Source organism: Nicotiana sylvestris, chromosome 3 (genome assembly GCF_000393655.2).
Source record: "Nicotiana sylvestris chromosome 3, ASM39365v2, whole genome shotgun sequence".
Taxonomy (NCBI): domain Eukaryota; kingdom Viridiplantae; phylum Streptophyta; class Magnoliopsida; order Solanales; family Solanaceae; genus Nicotiana; species Nicotiana sylvestris.
The window spans coordinates 105,912,796-105,933,804 of record NC_091059.1 but is presented as its reverse complement, the minus strand read 5'-3'; the positions used below and the strand labels follow the sequence as shown (position 1 = coordinate 105,933,804).

At 40.5% G+C, this 21,009-nt stretch overlaps 1 protein-coding gene across 7 annotated transcripts; it reads right to left on the bottom strand.

The window, feature by feature from the left end:
• Nucleotides 1–93: 93 nt before the first annotated feature.
• Nucleotides 94–20,741, bottom strand: LOC104245335 (uncharacterized). Of its 7 annotated transcripts, none has more exons than XR_011406140.1 (4): nt 20,338–20,741; nt 19,314–19,345; nt 5,339–11,473; nt 94–748 (listed from the first exon to the last, which is right to left on the bottom strand). XR_011406140.1 is itself a non-coding variant. In XM_070170920.1 (4 exons), the coding sequence occupies exons 1-3, from the start codon at nt 20,471–20,473 to the stop codon at nt 13,378–13,380; spliced, it is 432 nt and encodes a 143-aa protein (XP_070027021.1). In that variant the 5' UTR covers nt 20,474–20,741; the 3' UTR covers nt 12,181–13,092; nt 13,189–13,377. The 7 variants fall into 7 exon arrangements, 1 of the variants encoding a protein (XP_070027021.1); XR_011406139.1 differs by having other exon boundaries at nt 94–5,724; nt 5,813–11,473; XR_715707.2 differs by lacking the exons at nt 94–748; nt 5,339–11,473 and adding exons at nt 12,181–13,092; nt 13,189–13,637.
• Between the last annotated feature and the right edge of the window lie 268 nt (nt 20,742–21,009).

The following is a 21,009-nucleotide window of genomic DNA, read 5'->3' as shown; positions in this document are numbered from 1 at the left end:
AAATTAAATACTCATTAAGTACCCACACTAGGGTTGGGTCACAACCCTAGCTAATGATTTAGCTACTCATGAAAAATAAAGAAATACAAGAAGAAATTGAAATAGAATGCATACTAATTGATTAGACAAAGAAAATCTAATGTTTAGAAGTAAATCTAATACAAAATTACTCAAAGAAGTAAAGAAAATGGCTCAGGTGCACTTTTGGAAACTGAACTTAACCTAAAAATGACAAAAAGTACTATTTATACTAAGCTAAAAATATCTGACAAAAATGCCCCTACGAAGGTTGTGCGGCCGCATAATTCTGGTGCGGTCCGTACAATGGGCTTCTGTGGCTGCACAATTATTGTTCGGTCCGCAGTCTTGGGAATTTGGGCTTGGAACTTCAGGCCTCTACGGTCCGCATAAAAGTGGGTGCGGCTACACTTCTGACTATGCGGTCGCACAAAAGTGATGTGATCCACACTCTTCTGCTTTTGGACTTAAAACAGCTCTCTGATTCTCTAATCTTGCGGAACGCATAATAATGATTGCGGACACACTTGACCTACTACGACCGCACAATTTCGATGCACTCCACACTCCTTGAGCTGGCCAAAACACTACTCTTTGAATCTCCCTTCTACGGCCGCACTAGAATTGTGTGGTCTGCTCTGCTAGCCTTTTTTGCCCTATTTTGTTTCTTGTTCACTTTTGACTCTTTTATGAGTTGATTTTGACTTCTTTGGCTCGTTTCCCAATATTCCTGCAAGTAAGCATATTTTGTTAGTTTCCTGGAATACCTTTAAGCATTTTTGAGCTAAAACGCAAGTAAAAGAGAGCAAGTAAGCGGTCAAAATCTCTACTTATCAACTCTTCCAGACTTAAGCTTTTGCTTGTCCTCAAGAAATTAAGGCAATTCCCACCTCCATTAAAAAAGGGATATTTCAGCTAGCCTAAGGTGAATCAATTACACATCAATTGGGACCAACAATTACCCACAACACATATAAATTATCAATAACGCAATGATTTGACTTTTTGAGTACAATAGTTATAGTGTGACACTAGAGCATCAAGAGTTGACTCTATTCATCAAGGAAGCTCGCTCTTTCATATAGGTCATTGTGGATCCCACACTCTTCCTCCTCTACTCTCCATTAGCAAATCTCACTTAAGAATGCAACACTCGAAGCAAGGATTGTGAAAAGTTCGCTCATCTCTCTCAAATGAAAGTCACAAGTCCGGCTTTAAGTACCATAAGCTTTCCCCTCATGTAAATCACCACTAATGTAAGCTCACTTAACCTGAAATCATGTAGGGCTTTTGCGGAATGTAATGAAGGCTTTTGGATCATAGTAGGACTTGTTGGAATATATTGGTTTCATCTTTCCTTAAGCACTCTATTTTCTCTTTTCGGCTCATACTTTCTCGACTCTTTAAGTCATTTTCTATTTCCTCAGGGGAATTAGAGAGACATAATGTCACTCTTTCTTGATCATGACAATTCATTTTTCTCCTTTTATATTTACTCCATGACTTTCATCGTTGTTTTCTTTTGAATTCCCTTCAACTCTTTCACTTTATTCACTTTCTTTTTGGCATTTTTCTTTTTGTTCCTTCTTTCTTTTTTTTGTCTTCCCTTTTCTTCATTTCATTGTCTTCTTTGTACGTTATATCACTTCAATCTCCTTGTATCTCTCCCAAACTTATGTTTCTACCAATTGTTTCTCAAGAATGCTAAGGAAAGATTGGGTGCTAAGAGAGAGTCAATACAAAACGGATAAAGGCTTGTAACGTGGTTATTAAAAGAAAAAGGGCTTAGGCTCGAAGGGGTTGACTGGGATATTATATTGGTAGGCTATGGAAGATTTTAAATTTCAATTTTGGATCAAGGAGAGCCTACAATCATTTATCAAGCCAAGCTACACTTAGAATTTCTCCTAGACAAACATTTGGGGCAAGTTCTAGACCATTAGCACAGGTACTTGGACTTGTATCTAAACATCTCACCTCTCACGCTTCTGGAATGCTAAAGAAAACAGAGTTGAGGGTCCACAACAACCCTACCTAAGATTGAGAATCACAAATGGCTCGATTTGAACCACTAGATGACTACTTAAGTCAACACAAGTGTCAAAAGAGTCACAACTAGAGCTATTTTAAGCCAACAACTTATTTTTAACCATACGATCATAGGTAAATATGTTGGTACCAAGTGAAGCATGCTTGAGACCCCTTTTATTCAATACTACTATATTTACCAAAACATAAAAGAAAACGGGCTCAATCCCTTAAGAAGGTTGTCACGCCATCCATCGTTGGGAAGAGCCACCCGGTTCATACATAATCCACCTTTGGAAAGAACCGTGACATTAAGAAAACTAAAAGCTTATTGTTCACTCAAAATGTAAAAAGAAGCTAGCAGATTAAAAATAAGCTACTAAAGTAAATAAGAAGATATATTACTAAGGAAAAGCAAACTAGAGAAGTTATGAAATAAACTACGGAAAGCGAGATAAATGAATAAACAAATCGATATCAAATGAATATATACATAAGGAAAATGAATATCTACATCAAATGGGGAAAATATATACATACCAAAGGAAAATAAAGATGAAAAAAATAGTATCAGAGTTATTACAACCCAAATGTCAAATAATCAAAATAGACCACCCCCGCCCAAATGAAAATAAGCATTATCCTCAATGCTTAACAAAAATAAGAACAGGGAAAGGGCCATATAGTTGAGAGAAATCCCTATGTGATCTCAGTATGCATAGGATCATCAGCAACCTCGGCCTCAAGTTGTATCTCATCATCACCTGGCTGAGGGACAACTGGGTTGCTGAGCATTTGGATCATCTCCTCAGCAGTGTGGGAAGTGGCAACCGGCTCCTCAGACTGGCCGGCTGCTGCCTCTGGTGCTGCCTTTTGCTGCTGGGACTGAAGGCTCCATAAGCAGGTCCAATGGCAGATCTCCGGCAGATGCAAACTTAGTGACCTCCCTTATCAACTTGTCCACTGATCTCTTCGATACTTGAGACTTCTTCATCTTTTTTACTTGCTTTCTTAAGTCCTCAATGACCTTCTCATGCTCCACTGGAGTATTCATAATGGTTTTCTGGTTTTCCAGTATCTTTTTCAATGTTTCCTCCACTAACGGAGGTACTTCTGGCTCTGCTGGGGCTGCGGACTATGCTGCAACATCACTAGATATAGCAATTATCTTTGTAATAGTTGCCTGCATCCAGTTATTAAGGCTTACCAATGTTTGGGAGACTCGCAGCTCAGTCTGAGAATATGTAGATGAAGCCGACACTGGCAATGACATTGATAGACTCGCAGAAGCAGGTGGTCCGGTGGATGAAGATGGTGGCATGGTTGTTGTCCTGGTGGAAGTACCGGCTGATGTGGAAGGCTTGATAGCTGAATCAATAACCACTATCGCTAGCTCTCCAGACTGGCCAGTGGAGGTAGTAGCTTTACCCTTGGATTTCGGGTTGTCAGCTCCCTGAAGATGGTACCAGGAGAAAGGCTTCTCGGCCTTCACTTCTGTATCATAATGCTTCGACTCCACCCCTTGATCCTTGAAGTATTCAGTGAGGAATTTTGGGTATGGATAGGATCTTTCATCCTTCTAGACAACTAGAGTGATGTTGGTGGACATGATGGCACCAACATTTATCGGGTACCTGGCCATAATCGAAGCCACCAAGACTGCACGGGGAAGTCGGAGCATGTTTTCATTGATACATGGGTCAATGCGGCCACACACGAACATTTTTCACCCTTTTGCTTCAAAGTTTAGGGTGCCCCGGATAATTGGAACCCTTGCTGTGAGCCACGGAGGTGTTGACCATAATCTCAGCTAACCATGGACGAGTTGCATCACCCATAGCTAGTTTTTCCAAGTATTGCACTACTTCTACTTCTTCAAACCCCACATATTTTTTCAGTGCACAGGGGTCAAAGCGGATTTTCAGATTCTGCATTTTTGTCACCTTAGTACCCTTTTTTATATGAGCAACATTTGCATAGAATTCCTTGACTAGGTACTCATTTGCATCTAGGATGGTGTTGGTGAACCATTTCCAACCTTTCCGCTCCTCGAATTGCCTAAGGACATTGAGGTTGTGCTTGTTCAAATCTTTCATCAAAAATTGTCGCTCAAGAGTGAGCGACCTCTATGGCCACCATTCCCTAAACTTGGTAAAGGCATTGGCACTGACAAATTTGTCCTCCCATATCTCTGGCCTCCTTGATCTTTCTAACCCGGCCACTGCAATATCGCCCCCTCTCCCATCATCTGGAACATCATCATCATCTAAATTTATTGGAGCAGGGGGAGCATGTGAGGAAGAGGGCTCAGAATCTTGACTACACTCTTTCGAGCCTTCAGACGAACTGGCAGCTGAAGAAGACTCATCGACCAAATGGAATCTCCCTGGGATTTGTTGTGATTGGGCTTCCGACTGTGCTTGCACGGAGTTACCCTCAGAAGCTTCCCCGGATGGGACATACTCACTGGTCTTCGAGGTATCAGGGGCTCTGCTTGTGGTTGGTTTCTTGGTTATGACTCTTTAAGGTGCTAGAGGAGGTTGCTTTTACCTCGACCCCGGCCTCGGGAGGGTTCTGCCCTTCCTTTTGCTATATCTCCTTTGCCACGTGATTGAACCATTGTTTGCAACCCATAAGAACTAGAAATTAGTTACAATTGAAGCTCATAATGCATACATAAACATGATAGAATGTTACAACAAAACATTCTTAGAAGGGGCAATGCAGACCGCACAACTGAGTGCGGCCGCAGTCTGCCCGGTGTGGACCGCACAAAAATGAGTTCAGACGCATAGCCAAGAGTGCGGACCGCACAATTTTGTCTGCGACTGCACAGCCCCAGGTTCAGACTACTAGGTTCTCTGAATTTTCATCACTGTGGATCGCACAAAAATGAGTGCGGCCACGCAAGTCCATTGCGGACCGCACAATTTTGGGTGCGGCTGCACAAGCCAAGCACGCCATTATCCTAACTCAGAGGTCTACGGACCATACAAAAGTGTGTGCGGACGCATAGCCTCTACTGCGGACCGCACAAAAAATGTGTGCGTCGCATAATTCAAACTTTATGGGCATGTCATAGGGTTTATTCAATTTTGTCCTCAAATTGTCATGATTTTAGCAATTAAACATTATTAGTTACTTACCCAAACCCCAATTATCGTTCGAAAAGCTACCCTCATGATTCTAAGCAAAAACAACTAAACATTGACATTTTAAGCATGTAATTAACCCTAAATCAAAGAGCAAAAGCAAACAAAAGATGAAGAATCTAATGAAGAAATTAACATACCAGTAATGAAGATGCACGTGATGAAATGAGGGAAAATTTTGAGAGCAATGGGGAAAAATTACTTTGCAAGCTTAGCTTCAGGGCTTAGAAGATCGAAAAGTCTAAAAAGATGCAGGAAGCCCTATTTATACTTTTACCCGTGGGACCCAATTTTTTACCTGAGTGCGGCCGCATAATTTTGATGCGAACCGCACTCCTTACCTGCCCTTGAGACGACTGGTTGCGGACCGCACAAAAATGAGTACGGCTGTAGCATTAGTGCGGACAGCATAAAAATGTGTGCGGCCGCAATTCCTTAAGCATTTTGACAGGCCAACTTCAGAGACTATGCACTTTGACACTTAGCCAAATTTTTCATGCACAGTCCTTGCAATGCACATCCATTTCTGCATACACTTCAAAACTGGTTAGCACAAAACCAAGCCTATCTAAAAGAAGAAAAATAAAAGAAAGAAAAAGAAATGGGTTGCCTACCAAGAAGCGCCTGATTTAACATCGCGGCACGACGCAGATTACCAATCACTTGAAATGAAGAACCGCCACAATGTGGCCATGATCAACCTTGCCAAGATAATGTTTAACCCGGTGCCCATTGACTCTAAAAACCTTATCATTCTTATTTTTCAAATCTAGAGCACCAAAGGGGGTTACATTCACTACTTCAAAGGGCCCACTCCATTTTGATTTCAACTTGCCCGGAAACATCTTTAATCGAAAATTGAACAATAGCACAAGATCACCTTCTTTGAACTCCTTGTTGTGGATGTACTTGTCATGGAGGTACTTCATCTTCGCCTTGTAAAGGGACGAACTTATGTAGGCATGATACCGAAATTCATCAAGCTCATTCAATTGTGACACCCTCAGGTTTGCTGCGACATCTCACTCAAGGTTCAACTTTTTCAAAGCCCACATGGCCTTATATTTGAGTTCTACCAGAATATGGCACGCCTTCCCAAACACCAATTGATATGGATACATCCCAATCGACGTCTTGTAGGCCGTCCTATAAGCCCAAAGAGCATCATCAAGTTTTCTTGACCAATCCGTCCGGTTGGCATTGACAGTCTTTGACAAAATACTCTAGATCTCCCGCTTGGAGACTTTAACTTGCCCGCTTGCTTGAGGATGGTAGGGGGTCGATACTTTGTGAGTGACACCATACTTTCTGAGTAAGGTATCAAAGCTCGGTTGCAAAAATGCGAACCCCCATCACTAATAATGGCCCTCAAAGTACCAAACATTGTAAAGATGCTTTTCTTTAAGAATGCCACCAAACTCCTCGCTTCATTGTTGGGTAAAGCAATGGCCTCGACCATTTGGAAACATAATCAACTGTGACTAGAATGTAGGTGCTCCCACAAGAACTAACAAATGGACCCATGAGATCAATACCCCACACGTCGAAGATGTCTATCTTCAAAATGGTGGTGAGAGGCATTTCATTCTTCTTAGAGATCCCACCGGCCCTTTGACATTCATCACAATGCTTGACAAGCTCACTAGCATCCTTGTAGAGCGTAGGCCAATAGAATCCACAACTCAAAACTTTTGCCACTGTTCTTGCTCCAACATGGTGACCACCATACGGTGAAGAGTGGCAAGCCTCAGGAATACCCATTTGTTCTTCATCCGGCACGCATTGCCGGATCATACCATCGGTACATATCCGAAAGAGATACGGCTCATCCCAATAATAGTCAAGGCAATTTCGTTTGAGCTTCTTCCTTTGGTTTAAAGAGAACTCATTTGGGACAATGCCGCTCACAAGATAGTTGGCTAAATCGGCAAACCATGGCATCCCAATCATTGAAACGGCTAGGAGTTGCTCGTCGGAAAATGAATCATTGATCTCAAGGCCGTCATGTGGACTCCCTCCTCCTCCAATCGGGACAAGTGATCCGCCACTTGGTTTTCACTACTCTTGCGGTCTTGAATCTCTAGATCAAACTCTTGCAATAGAAGCACCTACCACATCAACCTTGCCTTAGAATCTTTCTTGCTCATCAAATACCGAAGCGCCGCATGATCGATGTGAACAGTCACCTTAGTACCCATCAAATACGGCCAAAACTTCTCCATAGCAAAGACAATAGCAAGTAGCTCTTTTTCGATCACTGTGTAGTTGACTTGGGCATCATTCATGGCCTTGCTAGCATAGTAGACCGGATGGAAGATTTTATTGATTCTTTGACCCAACACCGCTCCAACCGCAACATCACTAGCATCACACTTGAGCTCAAAAGGCAAGCTCCAATCCGGTGCGGTAATAGTAGGAGTAGTAGTCAACTTGAACTTAAGCAACTCGAATGCCTCCATACAATCTTCATTGAAATGAACTTGGCATCCTTCTCCAAAAGTTTGCACAATGGGTTTACCACCTTGGAAAAATACTTGATGAATCGGCGATACAAACCCGATGACCCAAGAAGCTACTCACTCCCTTCACGGATATAGGGGGATGAAGTTTGGAGATCACCGCAATCTTGGCCTTATCAACCTCAATACCATGCTTTGAAATTTTGTGGCCAAGAACAATGCCTTTCTCAACCATGAAGTGACATTTCTCCCAATTCAACACCAAATTAGTCTCCTCACATCTAGCCAAGACCCTATCCAAATTGTTCAAGCAATCATCAAAAGGGTTTCCAACCATAGAGAAATCATCCATGAAGACCACAAGAATATCCTCCACTATGTCGGTAAAAATGGCCATCATACACCATTGAAAAGTCGCCGGTGCATTACATAAACCAAAGGGCATCCGTGAGAATGCAAAAGTACCATAGAGACAAGTGAAGGTAGTCTTTTCTTGATCCTCCGGAGCAATGAGAATTTGATTGTAGCTGGAATACCCATCGAGGAAACAATAGAAAGCACGCCCGGCCAACCTATCAAGCATTTGATCAAGGAAGGGAAGTGAGAAATGATCTTTTCTTGTAACTTTGTTGAGCTTGTGATAGTCTATACACACCCTCCAACTGGTCACCGTCCTTGTAGGAATAAAGACGCTCTTGTCATTGGTAACCACGGTCATTCCCCCTTTCTTTGGGACACATTGAACCGGAGAAGTCCATGAACTATCGGATATGGAGTATACAACGCCGGCATCCAACCACTTTATGATCTCCTTCTTGACCACCTCTTGAATTGCTTCATTTAGCCTCCTTTGATGTTCAACGGAGGGTCCAAAATAATCTTGTACATGTAAAAGGTGGGGCTTATGCCACGGATATCTGCCAAAGTCCATCCGATTGCTCTTTTCCTCCTTTGTAGCACCTCCAATGTGGACTCTACCTACATATTAGTAAAGCAAGAAGAAAGGATAACCGGTAAAGCAGAAGAAGAGCCAAGGAATTCATACCTGAGGTGCGGGGGCAATGGCTTTAGCTCCAAGGTAGGAGGCTCCTCAATTGAGGGCTTTGTTAGAAGAGTCTTCTGATTTTCAAGATCCAAAGATAGCTTTCGGGGCTCATAAGTGTACGACCCCATGCCTTGCAATGCATTTACATACTCCACATAGCCATCACTCTCCTCATCCTTATCAAGGTAAAGCAATACGGCCTCCAATTTATCTTCAATGTTCATTGTGGCACTAGCATCATCAACAATCACATCCATCACCAAATCCACGAACGAACAAACTTCATTGCTATTCGATGGCCTCATTAATTTGCACACATGGAAGACCACTTTTTCGTCACTCACCCGGAAAGCTCACCGACTTCCACATCAACAAGAGCCTTACCTGTAGCAAGGAAAGGTCTACCCAAAATGATAGGCACCTCATAGTCCACTTCACAATCAAGGATCGCAAAGTCCGCTGGGAGGATGAACTTGTCAACTCAAACCAATATATCATCAATAATACCCAAAAGCCTCTTCATTGTTCGATCCGCCATTTGCAACCTCATAGATGTGGGTCTTAGTTGTCCAATTCCCAAAGTTTTGAACACCTAATAGGGCATCAAGTTGATACTTGCCCCGAGATCACATAGTGCTTTGGCAAAATCAGCGCTCCCAATAGTGTAAGGGATTGTGAAAGTGCCCGGATCTTCCAACTTCGGAGCCATTGAGTGCACAATAACACTCACTTGATGAGTCATCATGAGGTCTCACAATTCATTGATCTTTTCTTGGTTACCAAATCCTTCATGAATTTTGCATATCCCGGCATTTGTTCCAATGCCTCAACCAACGACACATTAATTGACACACTCTTCTTCATATCAATAAACTTTTTGAATTGGTTCTCACTACTTTGCTTTGCAAGACTTTGAGGGTATGGTGGAGGAGGTCTTGGCGTTGATGCCTTAGCACGTGTTCCCTAGACGGGTTCACCTCTTCTTGCGTCTCCTCCACACTTTCATCTATGTCAATTCTCACTTCTTCATTAGCTTGAACCATATTGCTTGGGATTTCATCTTCTTGAACCACAACATCTTCATCCACAATCCTTCTTTGATTTGAGGTGGTTGCATCTCCACCTTTTCCACTTCTAGTAGTTACGGCCATAACATGTCCCGTATTATTCCCATCCTTTGGGTTCACCACTGTATCACTAGGTAGTGCCCCCTTAGGACGAGTGTTCAAAGCTTGTGAGATTTGGCCTAATTGAACCTCCAAATTCCGAATAGAAGTGTTGTGCGAGGCTATTTGAGCATCGGAGTCGGGATTCTTCTCCATCATCTGTTTAAACATGTTTTCAATTCTACCCATATCATTGGAAGAAGAGCTTGGGCCTTGAGAAGGATAGGGAGGTGGATTGCTTGGTTGTTGGAACATCGGGGGCCTTTGAAAACCTGACCCCGATTGTTGTTGTTCTTCCACCCTCCTTGGTTATTTCCTCCCCAATTGTTTTGATTGTTGTCACCCCAATTGCCTTGATTATCCCAATTTCCTTGATTTCCTTGATTGTTCTAGTTGCCTTGATTAGGATTGTCACCACTCCAATTGCCTTGGTGGTTTTGGTTGTTCCAATTACCTTGGTTCCCTTGTGACCTCCATTGTTGTTGATTTTGTCCTTGAGTATTGTTTTTTTTACCTTGATAATTGTTGACATATTGAAATTCTTCTTCTTGCTTATTGAATGAATCACCTTGTTCATAACCACTATCATTTTGCATGAATTGTTCCGGACGGTTTTGCATTTGTTGACCTTGTTGTCGCCTCTTGTTTGCCATCATATTCACACCTTCCATTACATTCACTTGTTTCGGCCCTTGAACTTGTTGAAGCTGAGCTTTGGCCAATTGGTTCATGGTAGTTGTCAACTTGGCAATAGCTTGCCCATGATCATGTAGCTCCTTGTGTAAGTGCATAACATTAGGGTTACCTTGCGGAACATTGGTCTACTTTTCCATGCTGAAGAGGTATCCGCCATCTCATCAAGAATTTCACATGCTTCGGCATATGGAGTGTTCATGAAGTTCCCTCCGGTGAGTTGGTTAACCACACATTGGTTTGTTGTGTTGATTCCCCTGTAGAAGGTCTGTTGGATCATGGCCTTAGTCAAATCATTGTTCGGGCACTCTTTAACCATGGTATGATATCTTTCCCAAATCTCGTGCAATGTCTCATTGGGTTCTTGCTTGAACGCAAGAATTTCATCCCGAAGAGTCGCCATATATCCCGAAGAGAAGAATTTAGGGATGAACTTCTCCGCCAATTCATTCCAAGTGTGGATGGAATGATTGGGCAATCTCTCTAGCCAGTCGAATTCCTTTCCCCGTATAAAAAAAGGGATAAAACCTCAACCGCAGTGCATCTTCGGAGACATTGGTTTGCTTGCTCCCCCAACAAATATCGACGAACCCTTTGATATGCTTATAGGCATTTTGACTCGGAACCCCGGTGAAGAATCTTCATTGCTCAAGTAGTGTAAGCATCACATTGGTGATTTGGAAGTTGCCCGCATTAACGGGACTATAGCACTTGCATAACCCTTATTCGGTAGTTGTCGGTGTGCTGCTGCTCTTGGTGGAGGTGGGGGAGGGACGGGAACATTATTTAGAGGCAGGCGGCCTAGTCTATTTGCTTGAGGTTCAAGAGGAACCTCCTCAACTTGATCATCATCCAATTCATCCCCCAATGGCACATTTCTGATGGGCTCATTGTTGAGAGCCATTTTCGTACCTAAAAGATATTCAAAAACAAAATTAGTGACTTAGAAGGAAAATAAGACAAAGCACACAAAAACCTAGATATATAGCTAAATCTGTTTAACTCCCCGGCAACAATGCCAAAAATTGATGTCACCCAACTCACACACAATTAGGTAGTGAGGCAGTCGAAGCAATAATAAAACCCAATATGAGTCGGGGTCGATTCCTCAGGGAGTTAGAAATAGGATTAGGTGTATACCTAGTGTAATTGTATAATGTACCTCAATTTGCACTTCCACATTCTTGTTTGATGTTTTTATTTCTACTTTATACTATTATTTGCAAATAATAAACTAAAAGACAATGCTTTTGATTTTGGTTATTTTTAAAATGATAAAGGATCTAGAGTCGTGACTTCTACCTAGGTAGTTATCTAAAGGGTTGTAAACTATAGGGCAAGTTTGATTAATGGGGATCGTAATATAGCAATCACACACAATTGCTCACTCTATACATCTCGGTAGTTTGAGTGATTTTGCCCAATTTGACTTTCTCAAGCCAAATGGATATTGCACAAATCAAGTGATGCTCAAGTTGGGTCTTAGTATCTCTAGATTTGACCCTTTAATTGGGGCTATCAATTTCTTGAGTTCACCCCAATTCCTTGTTAGCCAAGTTTTTCTAAACTTAGTCTATCTTTACAATTAATTCTAGAATTTAAGCATAAACAAGGCTAAATATCACTAATCCAATCACAAACAAGCCCTAAAATTAAATACTCATCAAGTACCCACACTAGGGTTGGGTCACAACCCTAGCTAAAGATTTAGCTACTCATGAAAAATAAAGAAATACAAGAAGAAATTGAAATAGAATGCACAATAATTGACTAGACAAAGAAAATCCAATCTCTAGAAGTAAATCTAATACAAAATTACTCAAAGAAGTAAAGAAAACGGCTTAGGTGCACTTCTGGAAACTGAACTTAACCTAAAAATGACAAAAAGTACTATTTATACTAAGCTGAAAATATCTGACAAAAATGACATGCGAAGGTTGTGCAGCCGCATAATTCTGGTGCGATCCTCACAATGGGCTTCTGCGGCCACACAATTATTGTGCGGTTCGTAGTCTTGGGAATTAGGCTTGGAACTTCAAGCCTTTGCGGTCCGCATAAAAGTGGGTGCGGATGCACTTTTGACTACGGCCGCACAAAAGTAATGTGGTCCGCACTCTTCTGCTTTTGGCCTTGAAACAGCTCTCTGATTTTATTGTGCGGTCCGCAGTCTTGGGAATTTAGTCTTGGAACTTCAGACCTCTGCGGTCAGCATAAAAGTGGGTACGGCCGCACTTCTGACTATGCGGCCGCACAAAAGTAAGGTGGTCCGCACTCATTTGCTTTTGGACTTGAAACAGCTCTCTGATTCTTTAATCTTGCGGACCGCATAATAATGACTGCGGTCGCACTTGACCTCCTACGGCCGCACAATTTTGGTGCGGTCCGCAATCCTTGAGCTGGCCAAAACACTGCTCTTTGAATCTCTCTTCTGCGGCCGCACTACTAGCCTTTTTTGCCTTGTTTTGGTTCTTGTTCACTTGTGACTCTTTTATGAGTTGATTTTGACTTCTTTGGCTCGTTTCCCAATATTCCTGCAAGTAAGCACATTTCGTTAGTTCTCAGGAATACCTTTAAGCATTTTTTAGCTAAAACGCAAGTAAAAGAGAGCAAGCGGTCAAAATCCTTACTTATCAGTTGTGCCATGGTGAAGACTGGTGGTGCCGTGAACAACGTTGAAGGTACCCCTGAAAACAGCGCCAAGGGACGGACCTCAGAAGACGTACCGGTAAAGTTGGATGACATAGTAGGGTACCCAAACGGGATAAATGGGTTGGTCATGGAGATGGGAATGTTGGTGGTTCCACCCGTCCTGGGGATCAACTCGGGAAATCCAGGGATTGTACTTGGTGGTCTCTACAATTGGACCATATGTCCCACATTTCCAACATGCGGAGACGCAACCTCTTGTTTTCTTCAACAATGGCCGATTCATGCTGTGACAGAACCGATGCAGCATTATCCTCAGGATCGATTATACGGAGACTGCTTTCTGAAGACATTGAGACTCTTCCTTTTGATCCTGTAAAGTACCGATGAGAAGCTAGATTACCGTCAAAACCAACCATCTGAACAAGACCTGGCTAATTTTGGACACACAATGCCCTTGTCAGTTTTAAGACATTTAACAAATAGGGAATCACACATTGGGGATGCAATGCACGTGAAGAGTTAAATGTTTCTAAAATGTCTTTGCAATGGTCGCGTGTTTCATTCCGCTTTTCATTATCTCTTTTTCTTTCTGCAGCTCTTTTTTTCGTCCATTCACTTCATATCTTGATTTCTTTTTTCTTTCTCTTTTTGTTGTTTTTTCGCTCTTGTTTTTTTCTCTGTTATTTTTCGTCACCCTTTTCTTTCTTCTTCTTTTTTCACTCAATTTAATTAATGGCATTGAATCTGATGGGGATTGCCTACGTATTATGACGTTGAATGAATCAAACCATTATGTAGTTCAGGGTAGTAAATGCAAAATGAAAGAAAAGAAAAATTTTGGGGGTTTTCAAAATTTCATTAATAATTTTTTTTGGTTTTTTTATTACAAAGACTCGAATGTACTGATAACTGACTCAAAAAAGGAAAACATACAGACTCAAAATAAAATAACAGACTCAACATGGATGACATGACAAACAAACTCGATAAAAGGTACAAACTCAAGAACTGAAAAATCAAGAACACAAATGAGCCTCAAATGTTATTCCAGGAGCTCGAGTGGCTTCAGCTGGTCTCGGTGCAAGTCTTCTTGTAAGCTCTTCTTGAAGGAGCTCGAGGTCGGCAATGATATGGCGAGCGAATAGTACCAAGTGGAAGAACATTGCTCGAGTATATTTTCACATTCATGGTACTTCATGGCCGCGTAGTAAGCTATTTCCTTGATTTTGAGCTTGATAGCGCCTTTCTCCTGGAGCAATCGCCCAATCTATTGCTCCCGAACTTCTACTATTTACATGGCCTCATTGTTTTGGTTTTGCCACTACACCGTGCTTTCTTCCAATTGGTTAATCAGTGCATCTTTCTGTTTTGAAGTCCTTTGTCTGCTGACCCATTTTGTTTTCGAGGGTGGCCAGCTTTTTCCTTAAAATTGTGACTTCTCTATCATATATTTGCTTTAATTGGTGGGCTGACCTTGCCTGTTCTTTTTCACCTTTTTCCAACTTTGCTCGAGCTTTTGCCAAGTCTTCCTCGGCCTTTGTCAGATCAGCCGCATAGTCATGCACCTTTAGCCTCAAGTTGCTTATGATTCTTTCATCCCTCTCACTCCTCATAGGCGTTTCAGCGACTATCCTCATTTCCCGGAGTTGGGCTTGGAGCGCCTCATTCTCTCGGGTTAAACTTTTCTTTTCACCTTCAGCTTCTTCTGCAAGTCATTCTCAAATTTGAGGCTTCTCGGCTTTTCTTTTAAGGCATGAATGGTTGCTTGGTAGCCCTTTTCCTTTTCTCCCCATGCCAATTGTTCTCGGATTTTATCATCAAAAGCCTGAATAAGAGGCCTTTTCGCGGGCCTTTCGGGCTCGGGCTCATTATCAACGCGAGACCTTTTCTCGAACCATATAGCATAACCTAGGTCAACCTCACCTCTCGCGGGGTTGGGCACCTGGGTATCATTTTTCAAGTATCGGTAGCCATTCCAAATTTGTTGAATTAAAGTATCAGAGAGTGGAGCTTCTAGGCGTAGCTCAATGACTTGGACACTCAAATATTCATCTTCGGGCACCACTTGGTACCTTCCTAGCTGTTTGAGAACTCTATGCGGTTTATACGATTGGACACTTCTCAAACCCATCAACAACAAATAGCTTTTTGTAGCCGTCACGTGTATGACTTCCCTTACCGAGAGCAATCCCAAAATCCATTCAATTTGACTTGCATTTAAAGATCTTAGATGGGATATCCAGGCTTTAACCCCTTTTGGAGAATTATAATCATTTACCCTATCCTCATAATTCTCAATGAAGTTGTTCTTGTTTGGGCCGTAACTCATGAATTTATGGTGATGGCGGAGATGTTCAATCAACCACATTTGCAACAAAATATTGTACCCTTCGAAGAACTTTGCCCTGGATTTACGCAATGTCGATGCTCGATAAATGTTTTACAAAAATAATTGGAGCAAGCGTGTAATCCTCTTTGGTAGTGAGGACTTGCGCAATTCAGGCCATGCAGTTATCAATTGTCCGTTCTTCATTTGGGAAGGCCATAATTTCCAGAAACGCCACCATGAAAGCAAAGCAACGATGAATTTGCCATGTGGTCTTATTCTGCTTGTTGTTTAGGACCTTTTTATGTATTTCAAACCCAGTTGAGTGCCCAAATTTGGAGTATAGGAAGTAAAAGGAACAACATCCTTTGTTTACACTGTTTTTCCTCATTTGTTTATTGATATTCAGAAGATCAAAAGAATCGGTGCACAGAGAGAGGCCTTGGGAATATAAGTTGCTGATTTATCAAGTCTCGGCCGAAACCAGAATATCCGGCTATTTCTTCCAAAGGGGGAGTAAGCTCAAAATTTGAGAAGTGAAAAACATTGTGAGCGAGATTTCAGAAAGTTACTAAGGCCTTAATCAAATCATCCTGTGGTTTGACTTTCATAATATCTGTAAGAGCGCCCAAATGCTTTGTTACCCAATCCTGACCATTTTTATCTAAGTCGTACCACTGCATCTGAAGCTGTAGTGGAGCCTGCTCTACAACCGTTAATGGCGGGTTCTGGACAGTGTTCATTTTGTACCGGTGGATAGTTAGGCTTAGGGTTGACTCTAGTTTCAAAAGACAAACCAATGGACTCTTTTTGCAAATCAAGCTTTCAATTTTCTAAGGACAAATCAAAGGGAGGGTGGCTATTTATGCAAGTATTAGCCCTAAAGCAAAGGTGGCTATTTTTGCAATAATGGCCCCTTCACACTTTCAAATAAAGTTTGAGGCCGGGGAAAGGGCACTTTATGGGAAAAAGTGATTCCCTATTGATAGACATGTTCGTTCTTGCGAGAATAGCCCTTCGAAAATTTGGAGATGTTCTAAGGCTATTCCGGCAAAAACAACTCGGGACGCAACCGAAGCTGGGTCGGCTTACTCATTTGACCAAAACATCGGACGCACTTTATTACTTTTGGTTATTTTGCAAAAATGAGGCTGAACCCTATGAAGGTTGCCTACGTATCTCACATCCGGTGAGAATCAAACTTGTGTAGTTCGGTTAGTTTTGACACAACAGAAAAACATGCCTTTTTTTGAAGATACTGACTCATTTTGAAATGATTTTCTTTTTAAATTTTTTTTCCAAAATTTCGATAGAGTTTCGAGACTTTTTTAAATACCGGGGTTTTTTAGAACCGGGCAAATTTCTCTCTCCTACCTCACTTTTGGTTTTCTCTTGATTTTCTTTCCCTAGCCGATCAACATATAAGCCGAAATAAATAAATGCACAAATAACACGTAAGATGCATCAAGATGACCTTTTATTTCGGGTACACATGTCCTTGATGGACCCAACCCCTATGTTGAGTCCCCAAACTCAAATGCATGTGATGTAAACAAAAGTTCCTACTATGGATCCGGCATGAGGCTATGTTATTCTAGGTTTAAAAACCTAGAGGTGTATTCTAGACAGGGCTTACCCAAGCGGACCGCTTGGGCCGAGGTGAGGGCAATGTACCGGGAGCACGAAAGTCTATCCGGCCTAGTTGTTGATCCAACCTCATTCTATTTGGTACGACCACTAACAGAAAAGTTGGTCACGCATACGTGTGCACCATATTTTAGAAGACTCGGAAGGGAGGCCTGAGAAGACATATTAATACAGTTCAAATAATATCAAAACGGTAAATGAGTGGCAATTTAGCACTTTAGGCCTACAAACACAGTAATAACAACAATCAAGAAAGCCAAGTATATATCACATTACAAGCTCGAGTTCTGAACCTTGAACCAAAGATTATGGGTTTGTTCCCCAACATAGCAGCCAGAGCTGTCACGCCTCTTTTTTCGAGGAATAGGGAGTTTTTTTCAATTACAGTGATATTAATCGAAATGGAATTATTTAATTTAGAGTCGCCACTTGAAATAATTTATGGTGTCCCAAGTCACCGATTTAATTTAAATCCCAAATCGAGGAAATTTAACTCTGTTTCAAAATCCACGAAAACCAGAAGACCAGGTAAGGAATTCTGTTAACCTAGGAGAAGGTGTTAGATATTTTCGATAATTTTAGCACGATCGCTTTTAATCATACTTGGCTTAACTAATTGTTTAATTACGTATTTTTTGAACATATATGCATTTTACCTTTTACTGCTTTTAATTATGGCGTTTATGGATTTATCTTTGAAATAGATTACATGTGTGTAAATCAGCTTTATTTTGGGCGCTAAAATCATGTCACACGTTCATGTACATGATTAATCACGCTTTATTATTATGATTATTATGGCCAAAGTCGTACAAACGCATACCTTGATTAATTTTGGGAATCGTAATTATGTCACACGAACGTGTACACAATCACAATAATAGATTAGAACGTGCCTAAAGCATCCTATGAAATGAATGTATTCACCACGTTTCTGATTCTCGTTAGGTAGTATTAGTATGGGCATCGAATTTTGGAGACATGAGTTGAATCTTATTTAAAATGGAGGCATGCGATATTTTGTCCATGAAGTAAACAAACACACATAATGAAGGGGCAAAGTGTAGCAAATGTTTGGTTCTATTTTATAACAATCAACTAATTGATCAATCAAATTAGTATTCCAAATGATATTCCTAAACTGCACAATTATAATCTTGCGTTGAGGTTTCAAACAAGCCAAAATATGAAGTACACATGGGCCAAAGTGAGGCCCAAGTCGTCCCCACCCTTCTGCAACAATTGGCCTGATCATGAGACGGGTCCAAATTCTTAAATGGGTTCCATATTGAGCCCAAATACATGCAGAATTTCAAGTCCTTTTTAAATTAGCTAAATAACCCTATATGGGCAAACTGCCCAGCCCAATTAATCAACATGGCTTCTCAATGTAATTTTGCAAACATCAGAAATAACAACATCAGTTACAGATTTTCTTATACATTAATACATAAATATTAGAACTAAAATTATTATATAGCTGAAAGGAACAGAGGGAGTTAACTTAAATCCTTACTTATACTAACAGACAATGCTATGAACCAAACGCCTTCTACTTTTCTTTTGACTTGAACAATATTACAACATATAAATCTGGAGCCACTAACTCATAATCAACCGCACGTTTGGTTTCAAATTGAAACTTATGATTCACAACTGTACCCTCATATGTGTACAGAAAACAGCGCTAATAGACATGTTTATTTTGAAACTCATGGGCTCATGTTAATTCTTAGCTAGCAATAACTTTACATTCAGATGAGTGAACAATCAATAACCAACCAGCCCAGTTATTGGGTCAACATAGCTCCCATATTTCTCCTAAAACTAACCAAGAGAATCATATGCTCATTAGGAGAAACAAAGATAGATTAAACTAAACATACCAATATCATAAACCACAGAAAGAAATCATCATTCATCAAGATCTTAATAAGTTTCAGTTTTTTATAAGCTGATTGTACGTGACAACTAGAAGCATGATTCAAATTCCAATATCAACTTAAACAAACAAGCATACCAAACAAACTAAGCATAAAACATCACATGAAAGCAACAACATATCCATATCTCATAGAAGAAAATGGAGAAGTTTGATAATGAAAAATCCAAAGGTTTCTAGATATGTACCTGAGCTTGGAACAAACTGAAACTTCTGCCACCTAAAGGATAAGAAAAATCGACACAAGATGAATTCAGCAAGATCAACAGCAACAAAACAAAAGAAACAGCCTCAAATTTCAGCTTGATGGAACTTTTTAGAGTATTTTTCTTTCAGAAATCAGTGTAAAAATCAGTGTCAAAATGAAAAAAAGGATTCTGGATTTTTCAAAGGATTTGTGTGTGTGTGTGTATGCAGGGATGTGAGGTCTTATATAGAAAAATGGCCAGTGAATAATCTGAGGAGTGCAGTACTTAAAATAAGGAAAAAGGGCATCTTTTCTTAATAGATTTGGACAGCTGTCCTCTTTTCTACCAGCTGTCCTTTTCTCTATTTTTTCCAGCACCTTTCCTTTTCTGAAATTAACCTTTTTTACCCCAATTTCTAGCCTGATTTCTGGTTTTTATTACATTTTAACCCCTTTCTAGAAACTTCCCATATAACTAATTCAGATTTCCTATCTTTGCTTTCCCAATTACCCCCCCCCCCCTTAAGTTCTTGTTAATAACCATTCCTCCATTTAAACTTTTTCTAAATTCTCTCTTAAACTTTCTAAGATTTTCATACTTAAAATCAATTGCTAATGCGGATTAAAACCAACTGAACTCAGAAATAACTGATCACTTCAATCAATAAACAAGCAAGGCATGGACTTAATGATTTGAACAAAACCAAGCTTATGCAATCAATCAACCAACTGAAAAATAAAATTAAGAGAAGATTGAAAACTGATAATTGCTAATCTAATTAATAAGCACAGAATTAATTACTTTTAAATCCTATTTGAATTAACATGCTAAGACCAAACAAATCGATATCTAACAAACCTAAAGAAAATAAACCTAATTAAAACAACTAGAAAATTATAGAATCATAAGTAAAAAACGGGTAATTCCCAAAAAAAACAGGTTAACAGTGTATGTAATAATTGAAACTAAGACAATTCAAGTAAAAAAAAGAAAATCATGGGAAAGACAGTAGCGACGGTCTTACCATCTCTGAGTAGACAAAAACAAGAAGAGTTGCGATGCCTTATTCTACACAATTTAACCACCCAAAGGTTCTTTCCTCCAAGGAATTCGGCCCGAAATGGAGTTCTGACCGAATTTTCTTGGAAGAGAAGACTCATGAGAGTCAAAACTTCCAGAAAAAATAAGGCATCCTGCACAAACGAACCCCTTAAACTCAGGTGTCGAGGACAAAAGCGGACCAAGCAATCATAGGGAAGTTTGGGTGATTTTCTGGGAAAATGGGCGAGGATTAGGGATTAGCAGGGTGTGAGTATTGTGGGGTGTTAATTTGGGTGGATTTGGAGGTGAGCCGTTAGTGAGGGATTTGGGAATTTAGGGGCGGCTAGGGCTTGGGATGGGAGATGAGAGAGATGAAGAATGAGGGGCCTTTGGGGGTTAGGGGGAATTTTCGGACAGTTATAACGGTTTGGTGTGGTTAGTTGCAAACCGTAGGATTAGATTTTGCAAAATTAACCATCTTTAATTAACACCTAAATTGAACCTATTTTGACAAAATTAAAAATTTGATGCCTATTCCATTTACCATTTAAACTAATTAACTACTTGATACTAACTAAATAATGCAAGGAAGATGCAAAAATAAAAATGACTAATATATTCTTGTATTTTAATCAAATATCTATGTAATTATGCC